The sequence below is a fragment of the Arachis ipaensis genome, chromosome B06 (assembly GCF_000816755.2).
Source record: "Arachis ipaensis cultivar K30076 chromosome B06, Araip1.1, whole genome shotgun sequence".
Lineage (NCBI taxonomy): Eukaryota > Viridiplantae > Streptophyta > Magnoliopsida > Fabales > Fabaceae > Arachis > Arachis ipaensis.
In genome coordinates this window covers 77,506,984-77,522,496 of record NC_029790.2, presented here as the reverse complement: position 1 = coordinate 77,522,496, position 15,513 = coordinate 77,506,984, and the positions used below count along the sequence as shown (strand labels likewise).

General features: G+C 36.0%; 1 protein-coding gene and 1 long non-coding RNA gene across 5 annotated transcripts; both read left to right on the top strand.

The window, feature by feature from the left end:
- On the top strand, positions 786-6,814 carry LOC107648238. 4 transcript variants are annotated; one of them, XR_002348870.1, is made up of 5 exons: positions 786-942; positions 2,791-2,877; positions 2,991-3,130; positions 3,854-3,938; positions 6,626-6,814. It is a non-coding gene; the product is annotated as an uncharacterized LOC107648238 (long non-coding RNA). The 4 variants fall into 4 exon arrangements; XR_002348871.1 differs by lacking the exons at positions 786-942; positions 6,626-6,814 and adding exons at positions 1,965-2,056; positions 2,193-2,262 and having other exon boundaries at positions 3,854-4,142; XR_001621812.2 differs by lacking the exon at positions 6,626-6,814 and having other exon boundaries at positions 789-942; positions 3,854-4,139.
- Positions 7,066-10,270, top strand: LOC107646961. Its single transcript, XM_021105801.1, has 6 exons — positions 7,066-7,268; positions 7,362-7,603; positions 7,699-7,902; positions 8,025-8,117; positions 8,213-8,803; positions 10,054-10,270. Exons 1-5 carry the CDS (start codon positions 7,133-7,135, stop codon positions 8,354-8,356), a joined length of 819 nt encoding a protein of 272 aa, XP_020961460.1. The 5' UTR covers positions 7,066-7,132; the 3' UTR covers positions 8,357-8,803; positions 10,054-10,270.

Genomic DNA, 15,513 nt, shown 5'->3' with positions numbered 1-15,513 from the left:
GCCTGTTGGCACCTTTTTTCTTGCCACGCTTTTAAAGCGTACCCAAAAGTGGTCTATGGGCACGCTTTGGTGAGGGTGGCCACTGATTTGTGATTTGGCCACGCTTTTTTTTCCATGCTTGAAAAGCGTGGCTATAGAGAGAAATCGACACGCTTTTATGAGGGTGCCCAATAACTTGAAATTTGGCCACGTTTTTTTACTGCCACACTTGAAAAGCGTGGCCATATCGAGAAACTGGCACGCTTAAAAAGCGTGGCTAATTTGTGTTTCAATGGTCTATGGGCACCCTACAAAAAAACGTACCCATAGAATTCCCTCCCCCAAAATTTAGTTTCCCACCCAATTTTTTTCCACACTTAGCTTTTTTTTTCGTTAGCTTACCTTGAAACAACATCACATTAGTTCATCACATTACCCTCAATCAAAAGTGACCCACTCACAAAAAAAAACCCTAAAAGCTAAGTAACCCGCGCCGTCCACAAACAACATCTCCATGACCGTTCATCGTTCATCGCCTTCATCTTCATCGCACCCATGAAAGTTCATCGCCTTCATCTCCTTCATCCTCATCTGTCTAAGCCAATGACCTTTGCACCCATGCCTTAGCTACCCACGCCATCATCATCCTCAATCAACATCTCCGTGACCGAAAATCATTCATCGCCTTCATCTTTATCGCACCCATGACCGTTCATCGCCTTTATCCTCATTTGTCTAAGCCAATGACCGTCGTACCCATGCCGTTCGTGTAACCCTCGCACCTGACCGTCGAACCCTATTGTTGTTTCTCAACCCTCGCACCCGACCGTCAAACCCTATTGCTGTTTCTCAACCCTCGCTCATCAATGCAACCCTCGTTGGCCCTCTGTCTCTGTCTCACCATCAACGCAACCCTCGTTGGCCCTCCCTCAGCGTAGCGGTCTCTGTCTCTCGTAAACCCTGGTAATTCTTTCTTCCCATTTTGGACCACTGTCTCTGTGTTCCTCTGTATTCTCTGTCTCTGTGTTCTTCTGTGTTCTCTCGCAAACCCTGGTAACCCTAATTCTCTGTCTCTGTGTTCCTCTATTTTGGACCGCTGAGAATTTCAGGTTCATTACCTTCTTCACCATCAAAACTGTGGTAGCTGAATTGGAAATAATCTTTATATGTGACATCTTTCTTCATCAGATAAATCTTATTAGCAGTAATAGAAATTAATTAAATTAGAATTATATGTGTTTAATTAGGGAAATAAAGTAGACATATATAGTACTAGCACTAGTATATATGTACCATGAAGTATATTGTTTCCTTCATTAGCAATCAATTTGTAGTGTACTCCATTTAATGTAAACTGAGCTCCTCCAATTCTGTTAGCAACCCTGCCAATGGTAGCTCCAAAATATGTTATATTGTTCTGCAAATTAAACATATAGTTATTGATTTTGGAGATATAAATGCTTTCATGATAATATTGAATTATTGATTCAATCATGTAGTGGTGAATCTTACTTTACAAATGAGAGCACCATTGCTTATATATACTGAAAAAAAAAATTAATTTTAACCGTTAATTTTTAGGTTGTCATATTTGTAAGTTGGTTGAGTTGAAGTCCATTCAAGTTTGTATTCAGGTATAAAAATAAAAGTTAAAAGAGAGAAATGAGGAGCTTTTGAGGAGTCTAGCCTACCTCCTAAGGTTTAACACCGAAGCTTAGGAATAATGGTGCATTTCCTGTTTTATACCCACCATTTCCTGTTTTCCGATATTCTCTTTCTCCTTTTTTGTTGTTGTCTTGTGTGTGTGCGTGTTTTCTCCTTATTCTTCTTATTATTCTATTTTATTTTATTTTATTGGGTCGGCTGTGCCATATTTTAGCTTTAGCTAGTGATTTCCATTGATCACCTTGTGCTTTAAATTAGATTTTCCATTTTACCACAAGCTTCTGCATATCTTTTTCTAAGTATCTTCACATGCTTCTTTTCCAGGTTTGTTGCATCAGCCCATCAATTGGTGTGGAAGTTCCATTAGTAAATGATTTAGGATATACAAAGGGGATATGTGCGCTGCCTACAGGTATTTATCCATTTCCAATCATTTACTCACCTTACTTTTCCAGTACATAATGTTTTAGAGAATGTTTCAGATGGTGCACTTTTGATCCTTTTTCTGAATTAGTATCGGTCTTTTACAACCTTATTTATGTTTGCAGATATCAGAAGTGGTAAATATTATGAAGGACTTGATAGATTACAGCAGAGAGACAGGGACTGGACCCATGGGTAAGCTTATATGCATTTTACTAGTTCATTGCTCTCTTGTATGTGCAGATATTGACATATCAATCAAGTTATACCATTGAGAATCTTAGTGCATTTACTTCATATTCCTCCTTTTAAATAAGTTTAAAGTTGTTTTAATGCCACGAATTGCAAAAAAAGTGTGCACATCAAATGGAATCAATTATAGCATAGTTATTAATAAAATTAAATACTTTTATAAATTAATAAAATTATACTTTTATTTATCCCTAGTTATAGCTTCCTGAAAGTGCAAATTCTGTTAAAATGGATATTGAAGAGACTTTCTCGGCTATCTATCATCTCAGTTTATTTAGTATATCTTAGCTTTTTCTATTTGATGGAAAATAATATGCTTCTCCTTCAACAATTTTTTTTGTTTAAGAACATTTTCAGGCTTGTTTCTTATATATTGTTGTATTTATCTTGTTAAATAATAAGCAAGCTCAGATATACTGTTTATGTTTGTAGTTTCAGAATATCTAATTGTTCTGAATTTCATATTTTTAGTTGCCCCTACTGCATAAAGATCTTTTTGCATCTGGATTACGCAAGAGATCCAGCGTTCTTCTGTACGATCTTCTTGGAACTGGCGGAGTAAGTTGCTGAGTACCTATTAATGACAATATTCAACCTGCCTTTTACATTTTTTCCCCTTACTGAAGTTTTCTGAATCCATCCTGTTTTTAATTATTTTTATTGCATTTCAGACATTATTAGCAAAAGCTGTTGCTACTGAATGTGTTAACTTGATATTGGGATAATAACAAGTTCAAATGGAAGCATGCTTGGTCAGATGTGAGAAACTGTAATGTAACTAAAGATCTTTTTACAATTTTGAAAAAAAAAAGTAAGTTAAATATGTTGATAGTTTTATGGTGTTTGAAGTATTTTCTTTTTGAGGTTTTATTGTTTAGAAATGCTACTTAAGAAATTCTTTTGTTATATTGCTATGTGAGAATTGAAATTCTGCTACGTATGAAGTCAGGTTTACTAATTCTGTTCTTTTGCTGTTGTTGTGGCCTGTTATTTCTCTCATGCTGACTGATTTTTATTATTTAATTTGAACAAGCTTGTGGTTGCTCATTTTTCTTGAAACCTTTTCACTAGTTAACTACTTTATTTTTTTGGGTTACACTCACTATCTAACCATAAAGCCAAAATTAGTAATCAGAAAATAATAGAATAATACACCCATTTAACATGATTTCAGTCTTGTTATCACAGATCACAGTCTTTTGTAGCTCAAATGTGTGCAGATTTTAGAACTTTTTTTTGTTTAAGCTGATTATAATGATCATGATCATCGACACTGCTCCACGCTAATGCTACCTCTTCATTTCCAATTTTTTTAACCCCTTTAACTTGTTACGATCAAGGCTGTTGTCCAAACAGAACCTGCATATACTAATATTTACTTTTTTCTACCTTTATTTTCCGTGTCATATACTAATCAATATATACAACAGTAAAATTGAAAACTGTGTTTGTTTGCTTGAACTGAATCTTGTGTTTGCTTGATTGCTGCTGAATCTTATTAGTGTTGATTTAATTCTATTTATTTTTATTACAGGCTTTTAGTAGTTGTGTTTTCGCTGCTGTTGCCGCTGCCACCTCTCTTGGTTTGCTTCTGCTGTGGTACTGCTGTTGCTGCTAGGGTACATATTTAGTTTCTGCGGTGCTAGTTGACTACTATCTTTATTTTAGTTTAATTTTAAAAATTTCGACACCTTTTGTAGAGGCAACTACGTGAATGTGATCGTGGTTATTTATGTCCTAACCTCGTATAACTTATTATTCTTTTTATAACTTACTTGTTTTGTAATAGAACCTCTATCATTAGAGGTCATGTGATCGTGGTTCTCTATGTCCTAACCTTGTATAATTTGTTATTCATGTTATGTATACTACTTTAAGCTTTCTCGAGGCGGTCACTTCAAGGCTTTCTTTAAAAATTGCTAAAACTCAATTTTCTTTGATATTTTTTGTTAGTTATTTTTAAAGTATTTTGGAGGTTGGGAAAACATTGTCTCTTATTAGTTACATAGGAAGCTAGATTTGCAGTTAGTGAGACTAACGTTAATTAAGGACTTTAGAATAGGAACTTAGCTATCTATTTGAAATACATAGGTTTTCGAAGGATGTCTCCAAAGATTGGATGGATACGCCCCGTCATTTGAAAGAATATCAACTTGGTGTAGAAAGGTTTTTACATTTTGCTTTTAGATCAGCGGGAATTCCTTAAGGGGAAGAAATTCAATGCCCATGTAAAAAGTGTTGTAATAGACTTTGGTTAAAGAGAGATGACGTGTATAACCATTTAATATTCCACGGATTTGTAGAAGGTTATGGCGGTGGTTTAATCATGGGGAATCACTTGTTGCTATGGATGTTGACAGTGACACAGATGGTGAATATAACTGTAATGATAACATTGATGAGCTGTTACGTGATAAATTCAGAGATACTACACAATTTGATGGACAAAATACAGGGCCCAACGAAAGTGCAAAGGAATTTTATAAATTGGTGGACGAGGCAAGCCAAGAACTATACCCCGGGTGTAAAGGATTCACAAGATTATCTTTTACTATTCGTCTTTACCTGTTAAAATGCATGCATGGTTAGAGTAACGCGTCTTTCACTTCTCTCGGAATTATTAAAAGAAGGAATGCCACATTTGAATATCCCTACTTCATTTGATAAAATCAAGAATATGATAAAGAATCTGGATCTTGACTACTAAAAGATCGATGTATGTCCTAATGACTGCATGTTGTATCGAAACGGGCATGAGAATGATGTATCATGCCATGTCTGTGGATCATCCCGTTATGTTGAGCATCCTGTTGTGGAAGAGGATGATGTAACCTCATCAAGAAAGTCTCGTAAAGTTGCTGCGAAAACTCTAAGGCATTTCCCTTTAATTTCCAAACTTCAAAGACTTTTCATGCGCACAAGGACGGTTGAAGCTATATCTTGGCATCATAATGAGCATGTTAAAGATAGCTCATTAAGGCATCCTGCTGATGGTGAATCATGGAAAGCATTTGACAGTCGACATGAAGATTTTGTGAAGGATCCTCGTAATGTAGGACTAGGCTTAGCAAGCGACAGGTTCAATCCGTTTTGAACTTTGAGCAGTACACATAGTACATGGTCTGTTGTTCTAATGGTGTACAATCTACCCCCTTGGATGAGCATGAAGCCTGATTATTTTATGCTCTCTTTACTCAATCCTGGACCACAATCACCAGGAAATGACATGGATGTCTTTCTTCAACCGCTTATTGAAGGATTAAAAGAATTGTGGGAGTCAGGTGAAGAAATATATGACTCTTCAAAAAACAAAACATTCAACATGAGAGCATGTCTTTTATGGATAATTAATGACTTCCCTGCGAGTCAAGTTAATGATAACAATCCACGCAAAACAAAGTGGGAGAAAGCCAAAGACCATAGTTAATAATTCTCAGAATGGTTTAAAGTTCGTGCCATGAAAAAAGATGTGCCTGGTTTGGCAAAAGGGTTGGCTAGAGGTCCAAATAGAGTTGCGAAAAGATTTTCAGGTTTTGTTATCAATGGGTATAGGTTCCATACAAGGCACCGTGATGCGAGACGTAAAACCCAAAATAGTGGTGTCACATTAGAAGCATTGACTCCTAGTTTTGCTAGTGTGAAAGATAAGAACCCAATTGAAGCAAAATTAACCTACTATGGTAGAATAGTTGATATGTTTGAGTTAGATTATTATGGCCAATTTAAAGTAGTCCTATTTAAGGATGAGTGGTATACAGTTGCAAAAGACCACTTTGGTCTCTCATATGTGTATTTTAGTAAAAAATGCTACCAAGAAGAACCATTTGTGTTAGCATCTCAAGTAAACCAATGCTTTTATGTACAAGACCCATATGTGAGTGACAAACACTATGTTATGAAAATAATTCCGAGAGATTTATTTAGAATAAGTGACGACCTTGAGTCTGATTCCCCCACAATATATGCAAGGGAGCCATGTGAGCCTGAAATGATTCCAAGTCTTCCAAATGATAATGGCGAAGTTGATCTAGTGAAGAATGATCTATGAGCTACCATCATAGATATGGCTCCAAACATGTTTGCCAAGCAACGTTGTGAGGAAGACGAGGAAAGTGAATATGATGAGTACATGGAGGTTGTTGATTCCGATTCATGTTGACATGTGTTTATCTTTGCATTTTTTTGGTAGTATTCTAAATGAATTACTTTTGTTGGTTGTTTTGCTTATTTAGTTACTTGCTTGTGCTGATTATGTTTATTTAATTAATAGAATTACATTTTTTCTTCTTATTTCTTATGTATGCAGGATGGAGAAAGGGGAGATCACTAAAAGAAAAAGAATAATTACCTTAGGTCAAAAGAACATGAAACAGAAAAGTCCAAAAAAAATAATTCTTTTGAGGTGATGCAAGTTAAGTCAAGTGCTGAATTGCTACAACTATATAATATTAAAAGAGAGAAGATCATGGGGGAAAATAATAAAGCTAGGTTGCAAGATCAAGGCCCAAAAGATCCAACAAGAAATCAACCATCACAATAGTGGAAGATGCATTTGAAGAGCAAACTGGGGCTCCGAAGAAGAAAAAGAAGGTCCAACCAAACTCACTGTTTTAAGAATGTCAGGGTATTGGGAATAATTCAAAGGCTGCTGAAAAGAACCCCTAAAGTGGGAATGAGGCGATGTTTCAAGCTGAAAAGAACTCGAAAACTGGAAAAAAACTGTTGAAGATGATACAATGGATCAAGATGATGCAAGTTCTAATGAGGAGGGAGAAGATACAAGTGGGCTGAGCATAGAATTAAACAAAAGGGAATGAGTATTGACATGTATTTTAAGGTGCATGGGATTAATTTCAAAGACGAGGAATATGAGGAAGATGATGCAGATGAGGAAGATGAGGAAGATGCTGCAAATATTGAGGGTAGTGGAGGACAAGCTAGTAATGAAGGTAGTTTTTCTTATCTCCCTTATTGCCTAATTATAGCTTATATTACTTTTTAATTAGTCTGAGTTAAAATTCTCTTATTCTAATTGTACTTAGGCACTAAAAAGAAAACTCGTGACAAGACCTTATGCAAAAAACTTCATGCCACTGATTTTAATGATCGACGGGAGGTGGAGTTTTTACAAGGGCAGCCTATTGGTCCAACCAAGGAGGTCGTAGCTAACCTAGGCCAATTTTTGGGTTCAACAGTTAGAAATCTCCGTTTTGTGACTTTGCTATACACTAGTTGGCATGGTGTGCCTGATACTCTCAAGGAGGGCATGTGGGAGTACGCCAACGTATGTAAATATGCCTTTATGGAGAGTTTATTTATTTATTTATTAGTTATGTTGTGTGTGCTAACCTTTGGCGTTCTAATGTATGTGTTGCATAGCAAAAGTTTATTCTTCCAATAAGTTCAAAGCCGTGGGTCATGCGGGGATTTTGTCGTGCATGGAAAAAATACAAGGGTGAAATTAAAAAAGAACATTTCTTAAAGTACAACACAAAGAAAGAAATGATAAAGAACCGACCATTAGAGATTCCTGAATTTCAGTTTCGCAAGCTAATTCGATATTGGAGTCTTCCCGCTATCAAGGTAATGCTATGTCTTCTATTTCTTCTAGCTATCCTTGATTTTTTTGTGATTAGACTTGCTATTTCAAAAAAAGGTGATGTGATTTTCAAAGAATAATCTCTCTTTTTCATGTTTATATTTAGGCTATGTCTGTTAAGAATACTGAAAATAGGTCAAAGCAAACATGTCCTCACCGAATGGGTTCCATAAATTTTGCAATAGTGCGCAAGCAGCTGGTAACATAACTTCTTTTTTTGTGATTTCTTCTTTATATCCATGTTATATTGTCTAGTTAGTATGCTTCATATAAAATTTTCTCTTCATACTCTAGCGTGACTCTAAAGAGAACAATGAAGAGCTATCAAGGGCTGAAGTTTTCACAGCAACACGCACAAGTAAAAATGGAAAAGAAATTGATGCTAAAACACAAACAACAATTGTGAGTTGTTTTGTATTTGTATTTGGATTTGTATAATTTGAATGCTAGATAGATTTGTATTTATATTAAGTTAATGTGACTTTGTATTTTTTTTGTTGTTACTTTTGGTAGAATGAACTTCAAAGCCACATAGAGGCAGGGGAAAATCATGAAGATGCATTTGTAGTAGTGCTAGGAAAGGACCAACCAGGTCGACTTCGTTGTTATGGGACTTCAATTACAAGAAGCTTTCTTAGAAAGGATGAAAAGATTCGCCAAGTGAAGGTTGAATACAATGATAAGGTGCATTCATTAGAAAAGAAGATGGACGGTGTTTGTGGTCTATTGAAGGTGATGTTGTACCAACCCAATCCTGGAATGAGTGAGGAAGAGGTAGTAGCCTTAGTGCAAGCAGCCCAAAATTCTCCTTTGGATGCCTCAAGTAGTAGACCAAGAAATACTCCCCACTCCTCCGAAGTAACTCACATTCCACCAACTGATAATGTAAGTAACTGTCCTAGCCTTGTATTATTGTCATTCCCTTGATTTAGATTATAGAATTTCATTTTTCATGTTGAATTTATGTTGCTGGCTGAATTGAGAATTGAGAATTGAGAATTGTTGAATATTGTTGATTGAGAATTTATATTGCTGGCTGAATTGAGAATTGAGAATTGTTGATTATTGTTGATTGAGAATTTATGTTGCTAGCTGAATTGAGAATTGAGAATTGTTGATTATTGTTGATTGAGAATTTATGTTGTTGGATGAATTGAGAATTGAGAATTGTTGATTGAGAATTTATGTTGATGGCTGAATTGAGAATTGAGAATTGTTGATTAAGAATTGAGAATTATTGATTATTGTTGATTGAGAGTTTATGCTGGCTGAATTGAGAATTGAGAAATGTTGATTATTGTTGATTGAGAATTTATGTTGCTGGCGGAATTAAATTACTGTTGATTGAGAATTGAGAATTGAGAATTGAGATAGAGGGTGTGTGAAAGAAAGAGATTTGGCAATTTAATCTCATTTTCGGCGGAAGCCGTTGATCGCGGTTGAGAATAAAGCGCTCTGACATGCCCACGACCCTTTTTTTTGTTTTGAGTTTTGACCATATATTCTCCTTTGTCATTTTCTCTTCCTCAGTTTCTCCCCTTTCTTTCTTGTCATTTAAATTTAATTACTACTATCCTGAGGTAGTGTAGCATTAACTAGGGAAAAGGAATATGGATTTTAGTTACAGATGGGTTGCTTACCATTAAGCTAAACCAATTGCATGATGATGATGCACTTGTGAATTGTAGCATTCTTTTAGTTTTAAATTAATTGTTACCTGCGAGTCAACTTTACACCATCTCTTCTCTTCTGAATTGCTTGTTATTCCTTGCCTCTTCCATTTCTAGCTTAGTTAATTTTGACTCCACACACCAAATCTGCTAATGGATAATAATAAAAAACAAAATGTAACCAGAATTCTGAAAATTTTTTACTCATGTAAATGTTTGTTCCTCTGCTCCAATAATTTGAAATTTGTGTGAACAGCTCCTTTTGTGACCATGTATAGGGGACTATTTCTTTTGTGTTTGATATGTGTTTTTTGTTCTAATGGCTGAATATGATTGTGGGACCTAATTAAAGTTGCTTTGCCATTTTCATGTTTAATCAATTTGGATTTGGAATTGGATTTGTTGGACTTAATTGAAGTCGCTTTTATAACATGTACTAACACAAGATTATTTAAAATTCTGCAGGGCAGTGATAAAAACAATGGAGCTCATAATGGATGATCACACTACTCATGAAATTTGATATTTTGTAACTAAGTATATAAAAGAAGTAGATATGTGACACTTGTTGGAATGACAATTCTTATTTACTTGTTATGACTTTTCTTTTTAGTACTTTGTCATCAAAACCTACTTTTATGGTGACAATTTTATATGTATGTCTTTTTTATGGGAAAGTTTATATTTGTTGGATTAGTTCAATATATATAATTTTATTTTGGTCTATAATTTTAAAATTATATATAAATTTTGCAAGAAATATTAGGATGATTAATAAAAAAAAATTCTGACCAAACTTATGGGCACGCTTAAAAAGGGTGGCTATACCTTAATTTTGGGCTCGTCAAGCACACTTAATAAGCGTGGCCATAACTTGGCAACCGGCACGCTTTAAAAGCATACCCATATCTTCATCTACTGGCACGTTTTCTAAGCGTACCCATATCCTCATACTCCCTATCGGTACGCTTTTAAAGAGTACCCAAAGCATACATTCTGGGACGTTTTAAAAGCGTGGCGATACGTGCATTTTTCGGTACGCTTTTAAAGCGTACCTATAGGTTAAGACCTTAAAAGCGTGGCAAGAAAAGAAAGCATGCCGACAAAAAAAGCGTGCCGATAGATCCAGAAAAGCGTGGCGATAGAGCAACCGGCACGCTGGCAGATGTGACCCTTTCAAAAGTGTGCCGATATCTCAAAAAGCGTGGCGAAAAGCTATTGGAATGCTTTTTTGCACTTTTTGGCACGCTTTTAAAGCGTGGCAAAAGGCTTATTTTCTTGTAGTGTTACCATGATAATATTATTAATTTGAGAATGAAATCTTATTTTTATAAAAATTGAGGATGGTTTTATAGATAAATAAGTTTAGAGGTATTTTGAGTAAAAGGTAAGTTTTTGGGGATGAGCCGGTATTTTTATAAAAATTCAGAGTTACTTTTGTAAATATTAATAAACAAAGAGCTAATTAGTAGTTTTCTAAAATTGTTGGGTTAAAAGTAAAATAATTAAAAGTTTGATGTTTAAAACATAATTAATAAAAGTTTATAAGTAAAGCTTAAAAGAGTTAAGTCTTCAAGGAAGTTATAAATACTATTTATTACTTAAATTATTTTATTTGTATTAAAGAAAATTATTGTTATTGCTTTTAATTTATTAAGAATATTATTTAGTAAAGATATTATTATTATCGATATTATTAATGGTAAAATAGAACAGAATAAAAAAAGAGAATACCCTTTTTAAAAGATTTGGAGTCACAAAGTTTACTTAAGAATCTTATGATTCTGTTTCCATAAAATACTTAGCGGCTGGTAAGAGAACAGTGTGAAGATAGTTTGAACTATTAAGGATAAATAAGTAAAAGACTGAAGAAAAAGAGAAGATAAATTGGCACGTGTAATGATAGTATGGTTATGGTGCCGAAGGATAAATGTTAACAAGCCGTGGGCTTTATATGTGAATAATTTTGTGGGGACTCCCGTAAATATGGAATGGCTTCCAGAAGGGGTCACATGCTTTAGTTGGAGAATCAGCGCCTTTAAGTACTTGCAGAGGTCATGTTTGACATACTTCAGTGGGAGAATTAGTGCCTGCAAGAAGTAGAAACTTGTAGAGGTTATGTCGCTGGAATGCCTTATCTGACTTGCGAGTTGGATTGCGTCGGGTGTGGGTCGAAACCGACAAATGAGCTCATTACCTGCGATAGGACTAGACATGCATCATCCTTGTTGCGCATTTGCATTTTACTTGATAATGTAAAATTGTTTGTGATTGTCTTCTTGTGTTTGTGCATTCTTTAATGGTATTCTGAATTATTGTGACTGAGTATTTCTAAGTGATTCTTGGATATTTGGTTGACTTAATAGAACTGTGATAATATTGACTTAACTAACTACCCCCGACCCTAATAAGAATCCCCCAGTTCTTACCCCCTCCTTCCTTTCCTATCAATGGAGACAGGCGTCCTGTTCTATGAGATGGACCATCCCTACATATATGAGGATCCTGTATAGTATAGGTTTTATGTAGTAGCTGCAGAGATTAGGACCCATATGTAGGTTCTGCACGACCACCCTTTCCGACACCCGATTAACACTCCGCTCTTCAACCCTGACTTACCTTATGAGTTTCTGTTGCATTGGCTTCATCCTGCCATTTCACCCATTTCATGACGGACCTGTAACTCACCAGCACCCTGATCAGCCTAAGGATTAGGTGATCCCTGAGCCTGAGCCTATGGAAGAGCATGTATCAAAGCCTATACCCGAGTGGGATATTCCTGTAGAGCAGATTTTAGTGTCTTCGTCTGACCCTTCATCTGAGGATCTGCACACCACCTCTATTAATAGACTGACGAGTGTGGACCAGAGCAGTAGTACGAGTGCTAGGACACCTCCTGAGATTATTGAGATTTTTGATGATGAGGACGAGGATCTTGAGGAGTGTTCGGATGTGATTGAGATTTTCTTTGACAATGACAGTTGATGCTTGGGGGCTGAGGATGTGACTTCTGGGAGTTTTTTGTGTTAGCCTAGCTTTTGTATTTAGTATAGGATGAGTCCATATTTGATGATAAATTTTGGTTTGAATTGACCAGATTTCATCACATAAACCCATGCTTATTCACTAAAATAGCACACTTTTGTGTTTTCTCTCTAGGTTGCACTTAAATGTGAAATGTTTGTTAAGTGATTTCAAGTCAATTAGACAAGAATAGTTTGGTAGAAGTGGAAGAAAGCATGCAAAAGGGGAGAACACATGAAGAAAACAAAGGAGAAGAGAATATTCAAGTGTGCGTACGCACAACTTTCTGTGGGTATGCATAAGATGAAAATCAGCTAGTGTGTGTACGCATAGGGTTGTGATTTTGGGGCCCTCTTGGCCCAATTTTAGAAGTTCTAAAGCTGATTGGGGTGCTATATCAAAGGTGTAAAACTCGTAAAATTAGTAAATAATTAGCCAATAAAATAATTATTAATCCAAGAAATTAGAATATAAAATTTTAGAGTTTAATATGGTAGAATTAATTAAAATATGAATTTTGACACCAATTTAAAAAAATTGGCCCAAGATTGGGTCAAACGGGCTGAACCGGGAAAATTGGGCCCAAGGCCTAACCCAATTCATTGATATAAATGAGCTTCAGCTCAAATCTCTTTTTTCTTCATGCAAACGCTGAAGAACACAACCAAGGGGTAGGAGAAGTTTGTAAACCGTTGGTCTTGATTCCATCTTCCATAACTTCTCGCTCCGAGCTCCGATTGCCACACTGTTTGCGGCCACGCGACTGCAGCGTCAAGCTTTACAAGGCTCGGTAAGAAATTTGGTAAGGAAGCCACATTTTCATTTCCAATTTACTCCTTCTCCAATTTCGACAATCCTATGGTTTGGGGTGTTGAGATTTTAGTGATTTTGATGTTTAGGATCAAGTTAACTTAGTGGATGTGCTGGGTTTTGGCTCAATTATACCATTGGCAAGGTGAAGAATATTTAATTCTCGTCAAGTTATCTAATTAGTGAACCCTATGGTGATTTTAGTGTTATTTTGCGAAATTCATTTGGATTATGTATTTTGGAAACAAATTGGCGGTGTTAGAGACTTGGTATTGGACTCTGGGGAGGCAGAGACCCATTTGGTGAGACTTTGGAAACTTGGGTGTTGTGGAATGGTGACAAATTGTGATGTTCTGGGTTTTACAAGAAATCGGCCAAGGTATGGTTTTGGTTTCTCGTATATAATATATAATGTCTTGTGAAAGCCTAGGCTAGACGACTTAGAATAAGTTGAACTGTATGTTCGATACATGTTTAGTGGTTTTGGTGAAGGTTTGAACTTATTGTAATGTATAATGAGGATTGATGAGATTGAGGATTTATGTTATAAATGTGGTGGTAATTGTTGAATTGTATTATTGGTTGAGAATGTAATGATTGATGTGTGAAAAACGATCCAGCACAAAATTCACCGGCAAGTGGGTCGGGTCGCATCAAGTAATAATAACTCACATGAGTGAGGTCGATCCCACAGGGATTGAAGGATTTAGCAATTTTAGTTAGGTGGTTGATTTAGTCAAGCGAAGAAGTGTTGATTTGAGTGATTTGTATCCAACTGAAGCTAAATTGCATGAAATTTAAAGGGAGAGGGATAATTGACAAGAATTTAAAGTGCAGAAGAATTAAGAGAGCTGAATCTTAAAGTGTAAGTAATGTAAATTACAGAAACTTAGATTGAAAGAAACGTAAATAACTGAAACTTAAAGTGTAATAAATGTAAATGGCATGAATCATAAAAGGATTTGGGAACTGGGATTGCAAAAATTTAAACAAGCAGAAGTAAATAACAATTAACAGAGAAGTAGAAGATGAATTGAGATGCAGCAGATCTAAACAAGAGAAGATGAATTGAGAAACCAAACAAAAAGCAAAATGTAGCTTAATTGCAATAACTAAAGGGAAGTTGAAAATCTCAGGGGTGGAGGAGACTAGAAAACAAGTCTAGATCTCAAGTCCTTCCTTGATCCAACAAAGAACAATTGCAAAAGAAGTAGAAATAATTGCAGAAGAAGTAGAAAATGAAAGCAGTAAAGAGAACTTGGATCCAAATCACAATTTCTTGAATTATGCAGACAAATAAACAGAGAGAGATCTCAAGGTGAGATTGAAACAAAATTTCTTCAATTCTCCACCCAAGATCCAAAACAAATAGTAAAGAGTGCAGAAGCAAGAACAAGGAAGAAGAGAGATCAATTCTCCTTCCCAATTCCCCAAAATAGAACTCCGAGATCCAAAGGAAAAATTCAAAAGAAAGTAAAAGTGTAAAATTCTAAATGAAGGCAAAAGTTTTTTTCTAAATCAAACTAGCTTCTATTTATACACTTCCTATTTTTGGATTTCATAATTTGGGTGGGCTTCTAAATTTGGTGAAGAATTGAATTAAATTGGATTTTTGTTGAATTTCCTAGCCTATGGGTGTTACTCCCAGGGCTAGGCTCGGTTCTTGCAACGAACTGAGCTTTGGTTCCCTAGCCTTGTGCCAATTGTGCGTGACATGCTTCATGTGACAAGGGAGGTAGCGCTCAGCTCTTGGTAAGAGCTGAGCTTCCTTCTTGTCCTTAGTGAGGTCCCAAGCTCGAAGCATTGGGAGAGAATTTGCTGGCTCCTTTTTCTTGGCAACAAAGTAGCGCTTCCTCCATTGTTTCCCTCACGCTCCCAGTTTGAATCCCAAGGAATGCAAACAAGCCAATTTTTTCTTAGAATGCCCCCGATAAAGCCCTTGGCAAGAGCTGAGTTTTGAAACTTTGCCTTGCTCCCTCCTTTGCTTGTAGCGCTCAGTTCTCATAGAGAACCTAGCTTTCCCTTTGCTTTGCCTTTGGCCTTGGAGTAGCGCTCCTTGTGAGAGCTCTAAGCTCTTGGCAAGAGCTTTGG

What these genes read in the sequence shown, in the direction of transcription:
- LOC107646961 (XM_021105801.1), top strand. Translation starts at nt 7,133, where the DNA reads ATGAGTATTGACATGTATTTTAAGGTGCATGGGATTAATTTCAAAGAC. An exon ending in AGGACAAGCTAGTAATGAAG is followed by an intron (nt 7,269 to 7,361) that starts GTAGTTTTTCTT and finishes AATTGTACTTAG; the next exon opens with GCACTAAAAAGAAAACTCGT. An exon ending in CAATAGTGCGCAAGCAGCTG is followed by an intron (nt 8,118 to 8,212) that starts GTAACATAACTT and finishes TTCATACTCTAG; the next exon opens with CGTGACTCTAAAGAGAACAA.